Here is a 23489-nt window from a genome sequence, read left to right as displayed (position 1 = left end):
CTGGTGGTCACTGAGCAGCCCTATGAAGCTGGGTCTGAGGGACTTCTGAGAAACACTGACCAAGACTATGTCTCCGGGAATGAGGGGATTAGTGGTCACTCAGTGTACTATTATGTTTATATAGGCAACACTATAGCGTAGTGGACAGCACTTCTACTCTGCTCTGGGGTCGTGACTTTAATTTCAAACCAAGGTGCTGTATGTGTGGATTCTGTATGTTCTCCCCCTGTTTGCATTGGTTTCTTCCAGGTGATCTGGATTCCTCCCACTCTCCAAAGCCACACTGGTAGGTTAGTTCGCTTCTTTCATAAATTGTGTGTGTGTGTGCGCTGTCCATGTGGTAGGAAATGTAGATTGTAAGCTCCCCTGGGGCAGAGACAGATGTGACTAAATATCCCCTGTAAAGCACTGTGTAATATGTGCTCACTAGATAAATAACTGGTAAGAAATAGCTTCTAATAATTATATTTATTTCTAGATTTCTGTGCAGGGTGCAGTCAGATCCTTGTTACTAGAAGTCATGTGAGGGTTAGATGTGTCCTGTATAAATTACTGATCACTGATGATGGACAAGGACAGAATTCAGATGACTGAGAGGATACTAAATCTCACCCTGTAGATCATCTACCTGCTGACTGGGGAGGTGAGAGGGTCTGGGAGTGTCATAATGACATCACTTATATCAATAGTAATAATACAGAGACATGACTGGGGAGGTGAGAGGATCTGGGAGTGTCATAATGACATCACTTATATCAATAGTAATAATACAGAGACATGACTGGGGAAGGGGAGGGGATGTGGGAGTGTCACAGTGACATCACTTATATCTATAGTAATAATACAGGGAATGACTGGGGAGGTGAGGGGGTCTGGGAGTGTCACAGTGACATCACTTATATCTATAGTAATAATACAGGGACATGACTGGGGAGGTGAGGGGATCTGGGAGTGTCACAGTGACATTACTTATATCTATAGTAATAATACAGGGACATGACTGGGGAGGTGAGAGGGTCTGGGAGTGTCACAGTGACATCACTTATATCTATAGTACTAATACAGGGACATGACTGGGAAGGTGAGAGGGTCTGGGAGTGTCACACTGACATCACTTCTATCTATAGTAATAATACATGGACATGACTGGGGAGGTGAGAGGGTCTGGGAGTGTCACAGTGACATCACTTATATCTATAGTAATAATAGAGGGATATGACTTGGGAGGTGAGAGGGTCTGGGAGTGTCACAGTGACATCTCTTATATCTATAGTAATAATACAGGGACATGACTGGGGAGGTGAGGGGATCTGGGAATGTCACAGTGATATCAGTTATGCACAATTAACTATTAAAAACTTCCATATAGGTGAATTATAATTTTAGCCTTCTATTGATGGCTTCTGCACTACCCAGGATTACACAGTAGTGAAGAAGACATCCAGTAAGTGTCAGACACCCAGCAGCCGTCCCTGTGTGTCAGGAGGACTGAGCAGGACCCAGAGCCCCATCACGGTGCCTCCACCTCACTCACTGATACATGAGAGACAATAACCAGAAGATTCTGGAACTCACCAACAAGATCATTCAGCTGCTGACTCGAGAGGTGACTGCTGGGAATGGGACATTATACAGTAACACCAGGGGATGTGTCTGGGTGATGACTGGAGAGGTGACTGCTGGGAATGGGACATTATACAGTAACACCAGGGGATGTGTCTGGGTGATGACTGGAGAGGTGACTGCTGGGTATAGGACATTATACAGTAACACCAGGGGATGTGTCTGGGTGATGACTGGAGAGGTGACTGCTGGGAATGAGACATTATACAGTAACACCAGTGGATGTGTCTGGGTGATGACTGGAGAGGTGGCTGCTGGGAATGGGACATTGTACAGTAACACCAGTGGATGTGTCTGGGTGGTGAATGGAGAGGTGACTGCTGGGAAAGGGACATTATACAGTAACACCAGGGGATGTGTCTGGGTGATGACTGGAGAGGTGACTGCTGGGTATAGGACATTATACAGTAACACCAGGGGATGTGTCTGGGTGATGACTGGAGAGGTGACTGCTGGGAATGAGACATTATACAGTAACACCAGTGGATGTGTCTGGGTGATGACTGGAGAGGTGGCTGCTGGGAATGGGACATTGTACAGTAACACCAGTGGATGTGTCTGGGTGGTGAATGGAGAGGTGACTGCTGGGAAAGGGACATTATACAGTAACACCAGGGGATGTGTCTGGGTGATGACTGGAGAGGTGACTGCTGGGAATGGGACATTATACAGTGACACCAGGGGATGTGTCTGGGTGATGACTGGGGAGGTGACTGCTGGGAATGGGACATTATACAGTAACACCGGGGAATGTGTCTGGGTGATGACTGGAGAGGTGACTGCTAGGAATGGGACATTATACAGTAACACCAGGGGATGTGTCTGGGTGATGACTGGAGAGGTAACTGCTGGGAATGGGACATTATACAGTAACACCAGGGGATGTGTCTGGGTGATGACTGGAGAGGTGACTGCTGGGAATGGGACATTATACAGTAACACCAGGGGATGTGTCTGGGTGATGACTGGAGAGGTGACTGCTGGGAATGAGACATTATACAGTAACACCAGTGGATGTGTCTGGGTGGTGACTGGAGAGGTGACTGCTGGGAATGAGACATTATACTGTAACACCAGTGGATGTGTCTGGTGACTGAAGAGGTGACTGCTGGGAATGGGACATTATACAGTAACACCGGGGGATGGTTCTGGGTGATGACTGGAGAGGTGACTGCTGGGAATGGGACATTATACAGTAACACAGGGGATGTGTCTGGGTGGTGACTGCTGGGTAAGGGACATTATACAGTAACACCAGGGGATGTGTCTGGGTGATGACTGGAGAGGTGACTGCTGGGAATGGGACATTATACAGTAACACAGGGGATGTGTCTGGGTGATGACTGGAGAGGTGACTGCTGGGAATGGGACATTATACAGTAACACAGGGGATGTGTCTGGGTGATGACACTATCATTGTGTGTGTCAGGTTCCTATAAGATATCAGGATGTCGCTGTCTATGTCTCCATACAGGAGGGGAGTATATAGAGGAATACAGGGCTCTGTACAAGGACTTGATGATGGAGAATTATTGGCCCCTCACATCACTGGGTAAGAGGAGACTCGTTTTCTGTACTGGAGAGCAGGTATGGGGGCTCCTTATATACATGTAATCTCTTAATCACATATACAGTATGTATGTATATATATATATATATATAGTACCCAGTTACTGTGTGTCTCCTACAGATGGACCCAGTAACAGAAATACCCCAGAGAGATGTCCTCGACCTCTGTATTCACAGGATTGTACAGAGGAGAATCGCAGGACACCACAGGAGCATCAGGTAGATGGGATTTAGGGTCTCACCAATATACAACAGTGACTGTCACTATATGATCTGTAGAGAAGCGGTGTGTGTCTTATACACTGATATTCTATTGTTTTATTTCATGTAATTACATCAGACTTAAATAATTTTTTTGTGTTATGGGTTATTTAGGATGAAGGTCTGGCATTTATAAAGGTTGAAAATATAGAAGAAGAAGAAGAAGAAGAAGAAGAAGAAGAAGACACTTATGTAAGTGATATAAAGGCAGAAGATATAGAGGGAGAAGTAGAGACGTATGTGACTAATATGAAGGCAGAAGATATAGAGGGAGAAGAAGAGACGTATGTGACTGATATGAAGTCAGAAGATATAGAGGGAGAAGAAGAGACATATGTGACTGATATAAAGGCAGAAGATATAGAGGGAGAACAAGAGATGTATGTGACTGATATGAAGGCAGAAGATATAGAGGGAGAAGAAGAGACGTATGTGAGGGGTGATCAGCAGTGTAAGGAGGAGGAAATCCCTACAGATATCTGCACAGGTGAGTAATAAACACTTATTACTGAAAAAATTTCACAAATTCTCCTCATTCAGTCACTACAACAATCTCTTATCCTACACCATCTTTTTTCAGTACAAACTAATGGTGCATACACACGATCAGATTTTTCCTTCAGATATGAACGATAACGATTTAAAAATCGTTCAGTCGTTCATATCTGAAGGAAAATCGTTCATATCTGACATGCCTGAACGATGGACGATCAACGATGCGCGTTCCCGATGGTCAGATAACGATTTCTGACATCTGATGGGTTTGCAGTCAGACTTGGACGATTCCATTCATTTTAATGCAGTCAAAAATCGTTCAATCGTTCAAATCGTTCAAATCGTTCAGATCGTTTAATCGTTCAATCGTTCATCTGACAAATCTGACAAGTCTGACAAATCTGACCGTGTGTACGCTCCATAAGGCATTAAATGTGTCTGCCAAGTGGGGAAGTCAGGACTCATCTGCCCCTCTTAAACTCCTACTCTCCCCCTCACATCATGTCACTGTGTGTTACCAGCCCAGGGATCTGACCAGTCTCCTCCCTACACTCTCTGGTGTATCTCATACATCAGGAGCCATCAGCCCCTATTATACTCCTACTCTCCCCCTCACATCATGTCACTGTGTGTTACCAGCCCAGAGAACTGACCAGTCTCCACGCACTTTCTGGTGTACCTCATACATCAGGAGCCATCAGTCCCTATTATACTCCTGCTCTCTCCCTCACATCATGTCACTGTGTTACCAGCCCAGAGATCTGACCAGTCTCCTCCTCACACTCTCTGGTGTATTTCATACATCAGGAGCCATCAGCCCCTATTATACTCCTGCTCTCCTCCTCACATCATGCCACTGTGTGATACCAGCCCAGAGATCTGACCAGACTCCTCCCCACACTCTCTGGTGTATCTCATACATCAGGAGCCATCAGCCCCTATTATACTCCTACTCTCCCCCTCACATCATGTCACTGTGTGTTACCAGCCCAGAGAACTGACCAGTCTCCACGCACTTTCTGGTGTACCTCATACATCAGGAGCCATCAGTCACTATTATACTCCTGCTCTCCCCCATCACATCATGTCACTGTGTGTTACCAGCCCAGAGATCTGACCAGTCTCCTCCCCACACTCTCTGGTGTATCTCATACATCAGGAGCCATCAGCCCCTATTATACTCCTGCTCTCCCCCTCACATCATGTCACTGTGTGTTACCAGCCCAGAGATCTGACCAGTCTCCTCCCCACACTCTCTGGTGTATCTCATACATCAGGAGCTATCAGCCCCTATTATACTCCGGGTCTCCTCCTCACATCATGTCACTGTGTGTTACCAGCCCAGAGATCTGACCAGTCTACTCCCCACACTCTCTGGTGCATCTCATACATCAGGAGCCATCAGCCCCTATTATACTCCTACTCTCCCCCTCACATCATGTCACTGTGTGTTACTAGCCCTGACCAGTCTCCTCCCCACACTCTCTGGTGTAACTCATACATCAGGAGCCATCAGCCTCTATTATAGTCCTGCTCTCCCCCTCACATCATGTCACTGTGTGTTTCCTAATTAGAGATCTGACCAGTCTCCTCCCCACACTCTCTGGTGTATCTCATACATCAGGAGCCATCAGCCCCTATTATACTCCTGCTCTCCCCCTCACATCATGTCACTGTGTGTTACCAGCCCAGAGATCTGACCAGTCTCCTCCCCACACTCTCTGGTGTATCTCATACATCAGGAGCCATCAGCCCCTATTATACTCCTGCTCTCCCCCTCACATCATGTCACTGTGTTACCAGCCCAGAGATCTGACCAGTCTCCTCCCCACACTCTCTGGTGCATCTCATACATCAGGAGCCATCAGCCCCTATTATACTCCTACTCTCCCCCTCACATCATGTCACTGTGTGTTACCAGCCCTGATCAGTCTCCTCCCCACACTCTCAGGTGTAACTCATACATCAGGAGCCATCAGCCCCTATTATACTCCTGGTCTCCTCCTCACATCATGTCACTGTGTGTTACCAGCCCAGAGATCTGACCAGACTCCTCCCCACACTCTGTGGTGTATCTCATACATCAGGAGCCATTAGCCCCTATTATACTCCTGCTCTCTCCCTCAGATCATGTCACTGTGTGTTACCAGCCCAGAGATCTGACCAGACTCCTCCCCACACTCTCTGGTGTATCTCATACATCAGGAGCCATCAGCCCCTATTATACTCCTGCTCTCCCCCTCACATCATGTCACTATGTTAACAGCCCAGAGATCTGACCAGTCTCCTCCCCACACTCTCTGGTGTATCTCATACATAAGGAGCCATCAGCCCCTATTATACTCCTGCTCTCCCCATCACATCATATCACTGTGTGTTACCAGCCCAGAGATCTGACCAGTCTCCTCCCCACACTCTCTGGTGTATCTCATACATCAGGAGCCATCAGCCCCTATTATACTCCTGCTCTCCCCATCACATCATGTCACTGTGTGTTACCAGCCCAGAGATCTGACCAGTCTCCTACCCACACTCTCTGGTGTATCTCATACATCAGGACCCATCAGTCCTTATTATACTCCTGCTCTCCCCCTCACATCATGTCACTGTGTGTTACCAGGCCAGAGATCTGACCAGTCTCCTCCCCACACTCTCTGGTGTATCTCATACATCAGGAGCCATCAGCCCCTATTATACTCCTGCTCTCCCCCTCACATCATGTCACTGTGTGTTACCAGGCCAGAGATCTGACCAGTCTCCTCCCCACACTCTCTGGTGTATCTCATACATCAGGAGCCATCAGCCCCTATTATACTCCTGCTCTCCCCCTCACATCATGTCACTGTGTGTTACCAACCCAGAGATCTGACCAGTCTCCTCCCTACACTCTCTGGTTTATCTCATACATAAGGAGCCATCAGCCCCTATTATACTCCTGCTCTCCCCATCACATCATGTCACTGTGTGTTACCAGCCCAGAGATCTGACCAGTCTCCTTCCCACACTCTCTGGTGTATCTCATACATCAGGAGCCATCAGCCCCTATTATACTCCTGCTCTCCCCATCACATCATGTCACTGTGTGTTACCAGGCCAGAGATCTGACCAGTCTCCTCCCCACACTCTCTGGTGTATCGCATACATCAGGAGCCATCATCCCCTATTGTAGTCCTGCTCTCCTCCTCACATCATGTCACTGTGTGTTACCAGCCCAGAGATCTGTCCAGTCTCCTCCCCACACTCTCTGGTGTATCTCATACATCAGGAGCCATCAGCCCCTATTATACTCCTGCTCTCCCCTCACATCATGTCACTGTGTGTTACCAGCCCAGAGATCTGACCAGTCTCCTCCCCACACTCTCTGGTGTATCTCATACATCAGTGCAAAGGATGTAGCTATACTAAGTAAATCACTGGTCAATTTGATGAAAGCCCATATAACAGCCATGATTCTGGCTTGTGCACTACCACATGTGACAGCACCCACTATGTTTTTTGAATATTATGTGATTGTCAGTATACTGTGTACTACCCATCACACACACAGATACAACCACACACCCGTAATTGCACAGTTCCTTCTTCACTTTCTGTGCCTAGATGCTCTGTACTGTTACACTTTATCTGCTGACCTGTCTCTGTATCCTTCTCTGCCCTCCTGCTGTCTTCCTCATTCTGCTGTTACTTATCTGTGACCTGCACCATTCCGCTGTCCTGCTCTCTCCCCCGCTCTATGCCATTCCCCTCCCCTGTCCTGCTTCCTCCCCCGCTCTATGCCATTCCCCTACCCTGTCCTGCTTCCTCCCCCGCTCTGTGCCATTCCCCTACCCTGTCTTTCTGCCTACCCTGCTCTGTGCCCTGCACCATTCCCCTACCCTGTTCTTCTGCCTCCCCTGCTCTGTGCCCTGCTCTATTCCCCCTAGCCTGTCCTGCTGCATCTCCCACTCTGTGCCCTGCGCCATTCCCCTAGCCTGTCCTACTGCCTTTGTGCCGTTCCCCTACCCTGTCCTGCTGCCTCTCCTGCTCCGTGTCATTCCCCTACTGTGTCCTGTTGCCTATCCCACTCTGCCCTTGGACATTCCCTACCCTGTCCTGCGGCCCCCCCGCTCTGCCCTTGGACATTCCCTACCCTGTCCTGCTGCCTCCCTCGCTCTCTATACACTTGGGCATTACCTTACCCTGTCCTGCTGCCTCCCCCACTCTGTTCACTTGGGCATTACCTTACCCTGTCCTGCTGCCTCCCCCGCTCTGTACGCTTGCGCATTCCGCTACCCTGTCCTGCCTCCCCCGCTCTGTACCCTTGGGCATTCCCCTACTATGTGCCATTCCCCTCTCCTGCTGCCTCCTCTGCTTTGTGCCTTTCCTCTACTGTGTCCTGCTGCCTCCCCCGCTCTGTACGCTTGCGCATTCCGCTACCCTGTCCTGCCTCCCCCGCTCTGTACCCTTGGGCATTCCCCTACTATGTGCCATTCCCCTCTCCTGCTGCCTCCTCTGCTTTTTGCCTTTCCTCTACTGTGTCCTGCTGCCTCCCTCGCTCTGCCCTTGGACATTCCCTACCCTGTCCTTCCGCCTCCTCCGCTCTGTACCCTTGGGCATTCCCCTACCCTGTCCTGCTGCCTCCCCTGCTCTGTGCCTTTCCTCTGCTGTGTCCTGCTGCCTCCCCCACTCTGCCCTTGGATAGTCCCTATCCTGTACTGCTGCCTCCCTCGCTCTGTGCCATTCCCCTACCCGTCCTGCTGCCTCCCCTACTCTGTGCCCTCTGCCGTTCTCCTACCTTGTCCTGCTGCCTCCCTTACTCTGCGTACTGCTCCGTTCCCATAGCCTGTCCTGCTGCCTCCCCCGCTCTGTGCCCTTCTCTATTCCCCTACCCCGTCCTGCTGCCTCTCCCGCTCTGTGCCCTGCTCTATTCCCCCTACCCTGTCCTGCTGCCTCTGTGCCCTGCTCTATTCCCCTACTATGTCCTGCTGCCTCCCCCGCTCTGTGCCGTTCCCCCTACCCTGTCCTGCCTCCCCCACTCTGTGCCGTTCCCCTACCATGTCCTGCTGCCTCCCCTGCCCTGTGCCCTGCTCCATTCCCCTACCCTATGCTGCTGCCTCTGTGCCCTGCTCTATTCCCCTACCCTGTCCTGCTGCCTCTGTGCCCTGCTCTATTCCCCTACCCTGTCCTGCTGCCTCTGTGCCCTGCTCTATTCCCCTACTGTGTCCTGCTGCCTCCACCCGCTCTGTGCCGTTCCTCTACCCTGTCCTGCTGCCTCCCCCGTTCTGCCCTTGGACATTGCCTACCCTGTCCTGCTGCCTCCCCCTCTGTGTTCCATCATCATTCTGTGTAGCTCTGTCCTATCGCTCTTCCTCCCTCTGAGCAATTAAATACAGTGAATCATTACCCTAGTTTAGTAGCATGACTCTGGTGGGGCTTCTCTCCCTGAGGATGACCAGAGGACCATATAGAGGCTGCTTTTGCTATTTATGTATCCACCTGGAGAACTTTGTGTAGTGTGGACGCAGCTGTTAGTAATTATCCCACAAGTTTCCCCTGTTTATGTATGAGGGCGGTCTAGATGGATATTGTCCATCACTGGTTGAGATTGTCCTTGTGGCTGGATCTATGACTTGTGCAGATAATGTGCTTGTGTCATTTTATCTGTTCAATGAGAGTCTTGTTTCTTGTTGGTTCATTTGTTAATGTAATAATGTGGTCACTGTTTGTATATGCAAATTATACATAAAATTAAACAGCTAAACCTCTTAATTTATAACATGGTGGTGTAGTGGGGTTAGGATTGCTGCCTCACAGCACTAAGTTCATGAGTTTAATTTTCAACCAAAGTGATGTGTGGAGTTTTGCATTTTTTTTCCTGGAAAAATCATAGTGGTAGGTTAATTGACCTGTGACCCAAATAAAGCATATTGTGTGTGCAAGTAGATATGGTTGTGAATATAGATTGTAAGCCTATTGGCCAAATATTCTCTGTAAGGCGCTGTGAAATGTGTGAGCTTTATGAAGAACTCTGAATAATAATAATAGTTATTGTATTTCCAGCAGATGGACGCACAAGCAGGAATGACTTAGAGGGAGATCTCATCTTGTCTACAGATATTAAAATAGAAGATAACACCACACATGAATCTCCAGGAGATAATCCCGTTATGCTAAATATACATCCAGTACCTCACAGTGCAGATATATCATCTGATCCCTCTGATTGTGACCAATGTTCTCCTGATACCTCAGCTTTTGTTACACATAGAGCAGCTCATACACCTGATAAAATATTTCCCTGTTCTGTGTGTGGGAAATATTTTACATATAAATCAGATCTTGTTTTTCATCAGAGACGTCACACAGGTGATAAACCATTTCCATGCTCTGAGTGTAGTAAATGTTTTACACAGAAATCAAATCTTGTTACACATCAGAGATGTCACACAGGTGAGAGGCCATTTCCATGTTCTGAATGTGGGAAATATTTTAAACTGAAATCACATCTTGTTACACATCAGAGAAGTCACACAGGTGAGAAACCATTTCCATGCTCTGAGTGTGGGAAATGTTTTACACAGAAATCATATCTTGTTGCACATCAGCGAAGTCACACAGGTGAGAAACCATTTCCATGTTCTGAATGTGGGAAATATTTTACACGGAAATCATATCTTGTTGTGCATCAGAGAAGTCACACAGGTGAGAGGCCATTTCCATGTTCTAAGTGTGAGAAATGTTTTACATATAAATCAGATCTTGTTATTCATCAGAAAAGTCACACAGGTGAGAAACCGTTTCCATGCTCTGTATGTGGGGAATGTTTTACACAGAAATCTGTTCTTGTTACACATCAGAGAAGTCATACAGGTGAGAAACCATTTCCATGTTCTGAGTGTGGGAAATATTTTACACGGAAATCATATCTTGTTGTGCATCAGAGACGTCACACAGGTGAGAAACCATTTCCATGTTCTGAGTGCAGTAAATGTTTTACACAGAAATCAAATCTTGTTGTGCATCAGAGAAGTCACACAGATGAGAAACCATTTCCATGTTCTGAGTGTGAGAAATGTTTTACATATAAATCAGATCTTGTTATTCATCAGAGAAGTCACACAGGTGTGAAGTCATTTCCATGTTCTGAGTGTGGGAAATGTTTTACACGTAAAACGAACCTTGTTACACATCAGATGTCACACATGAAAAAAGTTTTTCTATGAACTAATACAAAACATGGTTTTAGTAACACTCCAGTCACACAGCATTTTAAGTTCTTCATCCACAGATAATTGGTATGTGTCATTAATATAAAAAGAGGAGGAACGTGCAGCGCTAAAGAAATCTCAACAACAATAAATAATATAGGGCTTGGTAAAGATGCATTAAAATGTATACTATCTAATATTAATACACGCAGGAAATTATATATATTTATATAAGTATGATTCCAGTATCAGAATATACCGTGATACTTTCCATGTGGTTCTCATTATGCCTAAATCTAAGCTCTTCATATTCTAAGTATTTGCAGAATAAGTCTCCAATAGTGACCTAGGACAAATATTAATTTGCTTAGATAGATATCTATCTATCTGCCCTCATTAGTGTAATTGGGCGCGTGGGTGTGATCATATCATGTGACTCACTAGTGGACACTATCGCACGTTATTACTAATATTATCAACCTTATAACTATGCAATATGATATTATAATGTGTTTATAACGTGATCTTGATCCCGGTGATGCTGCCGCTATACAGATCACAAATCCGTTATCTTTACTATATCATGTATGTAATTTATACCTTATGGTGTTATAATTTAGGAGAATCGCTATGATATATATAACATGTGATAATTGGAATTGGTCAGCTCCATCATGTGACATTGTACACATGCTATGTTCCTGGAGACCTGTATTTCTATATCTTCCCCATGACAACTCTTACTCACTGTTACTGGTGTAACCGGTCATGTGATTGCGGTTTACCATGTGACTGGGTGGAACAAATCATCCAAGCCTCTTGCTGGTTTTTCTACAGATATCTCCTTGATTGGTCCATTCCAGTCATGTGTGTGTGTTTATATCACATGACCGGGTGGATCTGATTATCCAGACTCCCTCTCTAGTTCATTCTGGAACTCTGCAGAGATTAACATGATTGGTTCGTTCCGATCATGTGCTGTTGAATACATCATGTGACACGGACTTGGGCCCGGCTGCTGTGCTGCATTAATTGGTAAATGGACCTTTTTATTCTTAGGGTTTATATTGTTTTTACAAACTCATTTGCTGATTATACATTAGATACTGATTGTTTTCTATGTAATATATTTATTCTTACATATCACATGACTAATTATGGTTCCCCTCCTGATGCCTGTTTGATGTGCTCCTTGGGTATATAAGGCAGCCATATTATACTGTATAATACATGCTTCTGATGAGGTTGTGGGTCTAATTCCACACCAAAATGCGTTAGTAACTTTATCCACTGGACACGGTTGGGCCACTTGTCCTTCCTTATCTGGACCAGGAGTGAAAGCAGGAATATGGGAACATCCAGCGATTACACCGGCCAGCCATCACCCACTGCGAGCTTTCCTGCTAAAGACTGGACGGACTTCTGTCACAGCAACCTGGTAATATAATTATCTGCCAACTGGCCATTACCCGGATGCACCAAACTTCTTTCCATCACCTATTAGCTTGTGACGTTACCATTAATATCTGGTTCTCTATTTACTATTATTGGTGCCCACTTATTTGTAATCAGAATTTGTCTGAATACCAGTGACCTATGTTTTATATGATCTATGTGTTATGTTTCTAATTTCTATTATTTGATATTTTCATATTAAATACTATAATATTTTTGTATCTTTATCAGGCCGTATATTATTTATTGTTGTTTATATTTCCCTAGCGCTGTACAACCCTCCTCTTTGTATAATGTGTTATATCTTATTGGAGGATGACCCCCATCTATGTATAGCTGCTATATAACTCCTCATACATCACCTATCAGATCTAATCTTTCCTAATCCTCCATGTGTCAGTAATATAAAACTGGGATAGATCACTCAGGTGACACTTATAGTATTGTCTTTATTCTATTAGATATCAGCACCACTCTCTGCAGTAATAACAGACCACGTCATTGTTATATAGAGGATACATTTTATGTATATCAGTCATACACAGAGAAGATAAATACATTATTATACTATTAGATATCAGCACCACTCTCTGCAGTAATAACAGACCACGTCATTGTTATATAGGGGATACATTTTATGTATATCAGTCATACACAGAGAAGATAAATACATTATTATACTATTATATATCGGCACCACTCTCTGCAGTAATAACAGACCACGTCATTGTTATATAGGGGATACATTTTATCTATATCAGTCATACACAGAGAAGATAAATACATTATTATACTATTAGATATCAGCACCACTCTCTGCAGTAATAACAGACCACGTCGTTGTTATATAGGGGATACATTTTATGTATATCAGTCATACACAGAGAAGATAAATACATTATTATACTATTAGATATCAGCACCACTCTCTGCAGTAATAACAGACCACGTCGTTGTTATATAGGGGATACATTTTATGTATATCAGTCATACACAGAGAAGATAAATACATTATTATACTATTATATATCAGCACCACTCTCTGCAGTAATAACAGACCACGTCATTGTTATATAGGGGATACATTATATGTATATCAGTCATACACGGAGAAGATAAAATACATTATTATACTATTAGATATCAGCACCACTCTCCGCAGTAATAACAGACCACGTCATTGTTATATAGGGGATACATTTTATGTATATCAGTCATACACAGAAGATAAATACATTATTATACTATTAGATATCAGCACCACTCTCTGCAGTAATAACAGACCACGTCATTGTTATATAGGGGATACATTTTATCTATATCAGTCATACACAGAGAAGATAAATACATTATTATATTATTAGATATCAGCACCACTCTCTGCAGTAATAACAGACCACGTCGTTGTTATATAGGGGATACATTTTATGTATATCAGTCATACACAGAGAAGATAAATACATTATTATACTATTAGATATCAGCACCACTCTCTGCAGTAATAACAGACCATGTCGTTGTTATATAGGGGATACATTTTATGTATATCAGTCATACACAGAGAAGATAAATACATTATTATACTATTAGATATCAGCACCACTCTCTGCAGTAATAACAGACCACGTCGTTGTTATATAGGGGATACATTTTATGTATATCAGTCATACACAGAGAAGATAAATACATTATTATACTATTATATATCGGCACCACTCTCTGCAGTAATAACAGACCACGTCATTGTTATATAGGGGATACATTTTATCTATATCAGTCATACACAGAGAAGATAAATACATTATTATACTATTAGATATCAGCACCACTCTCTGCAGTAATAACAGACCACGTCGTTGTTATATAGGGGATACATATTATGTATATCAGTCATACACAGAGAAGATAAATACATTATTATACTATTATATATCAGCACCACTCTCTGCAGTAATAACAGACCACGTCATTGTTATATAGGGGATACATTATATGTATATCAGTCATACACGGAGAAGATAAAATACATTATTATACTATTAGATATCAGCACCACTCTCCGCAGTAATAACAGACCACGTCATTGTTATATAGGGGATACATTTTATGTATATCAGTCATACACGGAGAAGATAAATACATTATTATACTATTAGATATCAGCACCACTCTGCAGTAATAACAGACCACGTTGTTGTTATATAGGGGATACATTTTATGTATATCAGTCATACACAGAGAAGATAAAATACATTATTATACTATTAGATATCGGCACCACTCTATGCAGTAATAACAGACCACGTCATTGTTATATAGGGGATACATTTTATGTATATCAGTCATATACAGAGAAGATAAATACATTATTATACTATTAGATATCAGCACCACTCTGCAGTAATAACAGACCACGTCATTGTTATATAGGGGGATACATTTTATGTATATCAGTCATACACAGAGAAGATAAATACATTATTATACTATTAGATATCAGCACCACTCTCTGCAGTAATAACAGACCACGTCGTTGTTATATAGGGGATTCATTTTATGTATATCAGTCATACTCGGAGAAGATAAATACATTATTATACTATTAGATATCAGCACCACTCTCTGCAGTAATAACAGACCACGTCATTGTTATATAGGGGATACATTTTATGTATATCAGTCATACACGGAGAAGATAAATACATTATTATACTATTAGATATCAGCACCACTCTCTGCAGTAATAACAGACCACGTCATTGTTATATAGGGGATACATTTTATGTATATCAGTCATACACAGAGAAGATAAATACATTATTATACTATTAGATATCAGCACCACTCTCTGCAGTAATAACAGACCACATCGTTGTTATATAGGGGATACATTATATGTATATCAGTCATACACAGAGAAGATAAATACATTATTATACTATTAGATATCAGCACCACTCTCTGCAGTAATAACAGACCACATCATTGTTATATAGGGGATACATTTTATGTATATCATTCATACACGGAGAAGATAAAATACATTATTATACTATTAGATATCAGCACCACTCTCTGCAGTAATAACAGACCAAGTCATTGTTATATAGGGGCTCCTTTTTATGTATATCAGTCATACACAGAGAAGATAAATACATTATTATACTATTAGATATCAGCACCACTCTCAGCAGTAATAACAGACCATGTCATTGTTATATAGGGGATACATTTTATGTATATCAGTCATACACGGAGAAGATAAATACATTATTATACTATTATATATCAGTACCACTCTCTGCAGTAATAACAGACCACGTCATTGTTATATAGGGGATACATTTTATATATATCAGTCATACACAGAGAAGATAAATACATTATTATACTATTATATATCAGCACCACTCTCTGCAGTAATAACAGACCACGTCGTTGGTATATAGGGGATACATTGTATGTATCTCAGTCATACACAGAGAAGATAAATACATTATTATACTATTAGATATCAGCACCACTCTCTGCAGTAATAACAGACCACGTCATTGTTATATAGGGGATACATATTATGTATATCAGTCATACACGGAGAAGATAAATACATTATTATACTATTATATATCAGTACCACTCTCTGCAGTAATAACAGACCACGTCATTGTTATATAGGGGATACATTTTATATATATCAGTCATACACAGAGAAGATAAATACATTATTATACTATTAGATATCAGCACCACTCTCTGCAGTAATAACAGACCACGTCGATGGTATATAGGGGATACATTGTATGTATCTCAGTCATACACAGATAAGATAAATACATTATTATTCTATTATATATCATCACCACTCTGCAGTAATAACAGACCACGTCATTGTTATATAGGGGATACATTATATGTATATCAGTCATACACAGAGAAGATAAATACATTATTATACTATTAGATATCAGCACCACTCTCTGCAGTAATAACAGACCACGTCATTGTTATATAGGGGATACATATTATGTATATCAGTCATACACAGAGAAGATAAATACATTATTATACTATTAGATATCAGCACCACTCTCTGTAGTAATAACAGACCACGTCGTTGTTATATAGGGGATATATTTTATGTATATCAGTCATACACAGAGAAGATAAATACATTATTATACTATTAGATATCAGCACCAATCTCTGCAGTAATAACAGACCACGTCATTGTTATATAGGGGATACATTTTATGTATATCAGTCATACACAGAGAAGATAAATACATTATTATACTATTAGATATCAGCACCACTCTCTGCAGTAATAACAGACCACGTCATTGTTATATAGGGGATACATTTTATGTATATCAGTCATACACAGAGAAGATAAATACATTATTATACTATTAGATAACAGCACCACTGTCTGCAGTAATAACAGACCACGTCATTGTTATATAGGGGATACATTTTATGTATATCAGTCATACACAGAGAAGATAAATACATTATTATACTATTATATATCAGCACCACTCTCTGCAGTAATAACAGACCACGTCATTGTTATATAGGGGATACATTTTATGTATATCAGTCATACACAGAGAAGATAAATACATTATTATACTATTATATATCAGCACCACTCTCTGCAGTAATAACAGACTACGTCGTTGTTATATAGGGGATACATTATATGTATATCAGTCATACACAGAGAAGATAAATACATTATTATACTATTAGATATCAGCACCACTCTCTGCAGTAATAACAGACCACATCGTTGTTATATAGGGGATACATTATATGTATATCAGTCATACACAGAGAAGATAAATACATTATTATACTATTAGATATCAGCACCACTCTCTGCAGTAATAACAGACCACATCATTGTTATATAGGGGATACATTTTATGTATATCATTCATACACGGAGAAGATAAAATACATTATTATACTATTAGATATCAGCACCACTCTCTGCAGTAATAACAGACCACGTCATTGTTATATAGGGGATACATTTTATGTATATCAGTCATACACAGAGAAGATAAATACATTATTATACTATTAGATATCAGCACCACTCTCTGCAGTAATAACAGACCACGTCATTGTTATATAGGGGATACATTTTATGTATATCAGTCATACACAGAGAAGATAAATACATTATTATACTATTAGATATCAGCACCACTCTCTGCAGTAATAACAGACCACGTCATTGTTATATAGGGGATACATTTTATGTATATCAGTCATACATGGAGAAGATAAATACATTATTATACTATTAGATATCAGCACCACTCTCTGCAGTAATAACAGACCACGTCATTGTTATATAGGGGATACATATTATGTATATCAGTCATACACAGAGAAGATAAATACATTATTATACTATTAGATATCAGCACCACTCTCTGCAGTAATAACAGACCACGTCGTTGTTATATAGGGGCTCCTTTTTATGTATATCAGTCATACACAGAGAAGATAAATACATTATTATACTATTAGATATCAGCACCACTCTCTGCAGTAATAACAGACCAAGTCATTGTTATATAGGGGATACATATTATGTATATCAGTCATACACAGAGAAGATAAATACATTATTATACTATTAGATATCAGCACCACTCTCTGCAGTAATAACAGACCACGTCGTTGGTATATAGGGGCTCCTTTTTATGTATATCAGTCATACACAGAGAAGATAAATACATTATTATACTATTAGATATCAGCACCACTCTCAGCAGTAATAACAGACCACGTCATTGTTATATAGGGGATACATTTTATGTATATCAGTCATACACGGAGAAGATAAATACATTATTATACTATTATATATCAGTACCACTCTCTGCAGTAATAACAGACCACGTCATTGTTATATAGGGGATACATTTTATGTATATCAGTCATACACAGAGAAGATAAATACATTATTATACTATTAGATATCAGCACCACTCTCTGTAGTAATAACAGACCACGTCATTGTTATATAGGGGATACATTTTATGTATATCAGTCATACACAGAGAAGATAAATACATTATTATACTATTATATATCAGCACCACTCTCTGCAGTAATAACAGACTACGTCGTTGTTATATAGGGGATACATTATATGTATATCAGTCATACACAGAGAAGATAAATACATTATTATACTATTAGATATCAGCACCACTCTCTGCAGTAATAACAGACCACATCGTTGTTATATAGGGGATACATTATATGTATATCAGTCATACACAGAGAAGATAAATACATTATTATACTATTAGATATCAGCACCACTCTCTGCAGTAATAACAGACCACATCATTGTTATATAGGGGATACATTTTATGTATATCATTCATACACGGAGAAGATAAAATACATTATTATACTATTAGATATCAGCACCACTCTCTGCAGTAATAACAGACCACGTCATTGTTATATAGGGGATACATTTTATGTATATCAGTCATACACAGAGAAGATAAATACATTATTATACTATTAGATATCAGCACCACTCTCTGCAGTAATAACAGACCACGTCATTGTTATATAGGGGATACATTTTATGTATATCAGTCATACACGGAGAAGATAAATACATTATTATACTATTAGATATCAGCACCACTCTCTGCAGTAATAACAGACCACGTCATTGTTATATAGGGGATACATTTTATGTATATCAGTCATACACAGAGAAGATAAATACATTATTATACTATTAGATAACAGCACCACTGTCTGCAGTAATAACAGACCACGTCATTGTTATATAGGGGATACATTTTATGTATATCAGTCATACACAGAGAAGATAAATACATTATTATACTATTATATATCAGCACCACTCTCTGCAGTAATAACAGACCACGTCATTGTTATATAGGGGATACATTTTATGTATATCAGTCATACACAGAGAAGATAAATACATTATTATACTATTATATATCAGCACCACTCTCTGCAGTAATAACAGACTACGTCGTTGTTATATAGGGGATACATTATATGTATATCAGTCATACACAGAGAAGATAAATACATTATTATACTATTAGATATCAGCACCACTCTCTGCAGTAATAACAGACCACATCGTTGTTATATAGGGGATACATTATATGTATATCAGTCATACACAGAGAAGATAAATACATTATTATACTATTAGATATCAGCACCACTCTCTGCAGTAATAACAGACCACATCATTGTTATATAGGGGATACATTTTATGTATATCATTCATACACGGAGAAGATAAAATACATTATTATACTATTAGATATCAGCACCACTCTCTGCAGTAATAACAGACCACGTCATTGTTATATAGGGGATACATTTTATGTATATCAGTCATACACAGAGAAGATAAATACATTATTATACTATTAGATATCAGCACCACTCTCTGCAGTAATAACAGACCACGTCATTGTTATATAGGGGATACATTTTATGTATATCAGTCATACACGGAGAAGATAAATACATTATTATACTATTAGATATCAGCACCACTCTCTGCAGTAATAACAGACCACGTCATTGTTATATAGGGGATACATTTTATGTATATCAGTCATACACAGAGAAGATAAATACATTATTATACTATTAGATATCAGCACCACTCTCTGCAGTAATAACAGACCACGTCATTGTTATATAGGGGATACATTTTATGTATATCAGTCATACATGGAGAAGATAAATACATTATTATACTATTAGATATCAGCACCACTCTCTGCAGTAATAACAGACCACGTCATTGTTATATAGGGGATACATATTATGTATATCAGTCATACACAGAGAAGATAAATACATTATTATACTATTAGATATCAGCACCACTCTCTGCAGTAATAACAGACCACGTCGTTGTTATATAGGGGCTCCTTTTTATGTATATCAGTCATACACAGAGAAGATAAATACATTATTATACTATTAGATATCAGCACCACTCTCTGCAGTAATAACAGACCACGTCATTGTTATATAGGGGATACATTTTATGTATATCAGTCATACACAGAGAAGATAAATACATTATTATACTATTAGATATCAGCACCACTCTCTGCAGTAATAACAGACCACGTCATTGTTATATAGGGGATACATTTTATGTATATCAGTCATACATGGAGAAGATAAATACATTATTATACTATTAGATATCAGCACCACTCTCTGCAGTAATAACAGACCACGTCATTGTTATATAGGGGATACATATTATGTATATCAGTCATACACAGAGAAGATAAATACATTATTATACTATTAGATATCAGCACCACTCTCTGCAGTAATAACAGACCACGTCGTTGTTATATAGGGGCTCCTTTTTATGTATATCAGTCATACACAGAGAAGATAAATACATTATTATACTATTAGATATCAGCACCACTCTCAGCAGTAATAACAGACCACGTCATTGTTATATAGGGGATACATTTTATGTATATCAGTCATACACGGAGAAGATAAATACATTATTATACTATTATATATCAGTACCACTCTCTGCAGTAATAACAGACCACGTCATTGTTATATAGGGGATACATTTTATATATATCAGTCATACACAGAGAAGATAAATACATTATTATACTATTAGATATCAGCACCACTCTCTGCAGTAATAACAGACCACGTCGATGTTATATAGGGGATATATTTTATGTATATCAGTCATACACAGAGAAGATAAATACATTATTATACTATTAGATATCAGCACCACTGTCTGCAGTAATAACAGACCACGTCATTGTTATATAGGGGATACATTTTATGTATATCAGTCATACACAGAGAATATAAATACATTATTATACTATTAGATAACAGCACCACTGTCTGCAGTAATAACAGACCACGTCATTGTTATATAGGGGATACATTTTATGTATATCAGTCATACACAGAGAAGATAAAATACATTATTATACTATTAGATATCGGCACCACTCTCTGCAGTAATAACAGACCACGTCATTGTTATATAGGGGATACATTTTATGTATATCAGTCATACACAGAGAAGATAAATACATTATTATACTATTAGATATCAGCACCACTCTCTGCAGTAATAACAGACCACGTCAATGTTATATAGGGGATACATATTATGTATATCAGTCATACACAGAGAAGATAAATACATTATTATACTATTAGATATCAGCACCACTCTCTGCAGTAATAACAGACCACGTCATTGTTATATAGGGGATACATTTTATGTATATCAGTCATACACAGAGAAGATAAATACATTATTATACTATTAGATATCAGCACCACTCTCTGCAGTAATAACAGACCAAGTCATTGTTATATAGGGGATACATTTTATGTATATCAGTCATACACAGAGAAGATAAATACATTATTATACTATTAGATATCAGCACCACTCTCTGCAGTAATAACAGACCACGTCATTGTTATATAGAGGATACATATTATGTATATCAGTCATACACAGAGAAGATAAATACATTATTATACTATTAGATATCAGCACGACTCTCTGCAGTAATAACAGACCACGTCATTGTTATATAGAGGATACATATTATGTATATCAGTCATACACAGAGAAGATAAATACATTATTATACTATTAGATATCGTCACCACTCTCCGCAGTAATAACAGACCACGTCATTGTTATATAGAGGATACATTTTATGTATATCAGTCATACACAGAGAAGATAAATACATTATTATACTATTAGATATCAGCACCTCTCTCTGCAGTAATAACAGACCACGTTGTTATATAGGGGATACATATTATGTATATCAGTCATACACGGAGAAGATAAATACATTATTATACTATTAGATATCAGCACCACTCTCTGCAGTAATAACAGACCACGTTGTTATATAGGGGATACATATTATGTATATCAGTCATACACAGAGAAGATAAATACATTATTATACTATTATATATCAGCACCACTCTCTGCAGTAATAACAGACCACGTCATTGTTATATAGGGGATACATTTTATGTATATCAGTCATACACAGAGAAGATAAATACATTATTATTCTATTAGATATCAGCACCACTCTCTGCAGTAATAACAGACCACGTCATTGTTATATAGGGGATACATTTTATGTATATCAGTCATACACAGAGAAGATAAATACATTATTATACTATTAGATATCAGCACCACTCTCCGCAGTAATAACAGACCACGTCATCGTTATATAGGGGATACATATTATGTATATCAGTCATACACGGAGAAGATAAATACATTATTATACTATTATATATCAGCACCACTCTCTGCAGTAATAACAGACCACGTCATTGTTATATAGGGGATACATTTTATGTATATCAGTCATACACAGAGAAGATAAATACATTATTATACTATTATATATCAGCACCACTCTCTGCAGTAATAACAGACCACGTTGTTATATAGGGGATACATATTATGTATATCAGTCATACACAGAGAAGATAAATACATTATTATACTATTATATATCAGCACCACTCTCTGCAGTAATAACAGACCACGTCATTGTTATATAGGGGATACATATTATGTATATCAGTCATACACGGAGAAGATAAATACATTATTATACTATTAGATATCAGCACCACTCTCTGCAGTAATAACAGACCACGTCACTGTTATATAGGGGATACATTTTATGTATATCAGTCATACACAGAGAAGATAAATACATTATTATACTAGTATATATCAGCACCACTCTCTGCAGTAATAACAGACCACGTCGTTGTTATATA

General features: G+C 39.8%; 2 protein-coding genes across 2 annotated transcripts in view; one reads left to right on the top strand and one right to left on the bottom strand.

Moving 5' to 3' along the window:
• The window catches only part of LOC148442674 (uncharacterized), a 216109-nt gene that overhangs the window by 163506 nt on the left and 29114 nt on the right, over positions 1–23489 (bottom strand).
• On the top strand, positions 1524–12819 carry LOC148442675 (uncharacterized). The gene is made up of 5 exons (XM_088463650.1): positions 1524–1606; positions 3098–3175; positions 3314–3411; positions 3568–3940; positions 9988–12819. Exons 2-5 carry the CDS (start codon positions 3142–3144, stop codon positions 11148–11150), a joined length of 1668 nt encoding a protein of 555 aa, XP_088319776.1. The 5' UTR covers positions 1524–1606; positions 3098–3141; the 3' UTR covers positions 11151–12819.

This window comes from Taudactylus pleione, unplaced genomic scaffold (assembly GCF_031769625.1).
Source record: "Taudactylus pleione unplaced genomic scaffold, aTauple2 ptg001421l, whole genome shotgun sequence".
NCBI lineage: Eukaryota > Metazoa > Chordata > Amphibia > Anura > Myobatrachidae > Taudactylus > Taudactylus pleione.
This window is presented reverse-complemented; position numbering and strand designations above follow the sequence as displayed.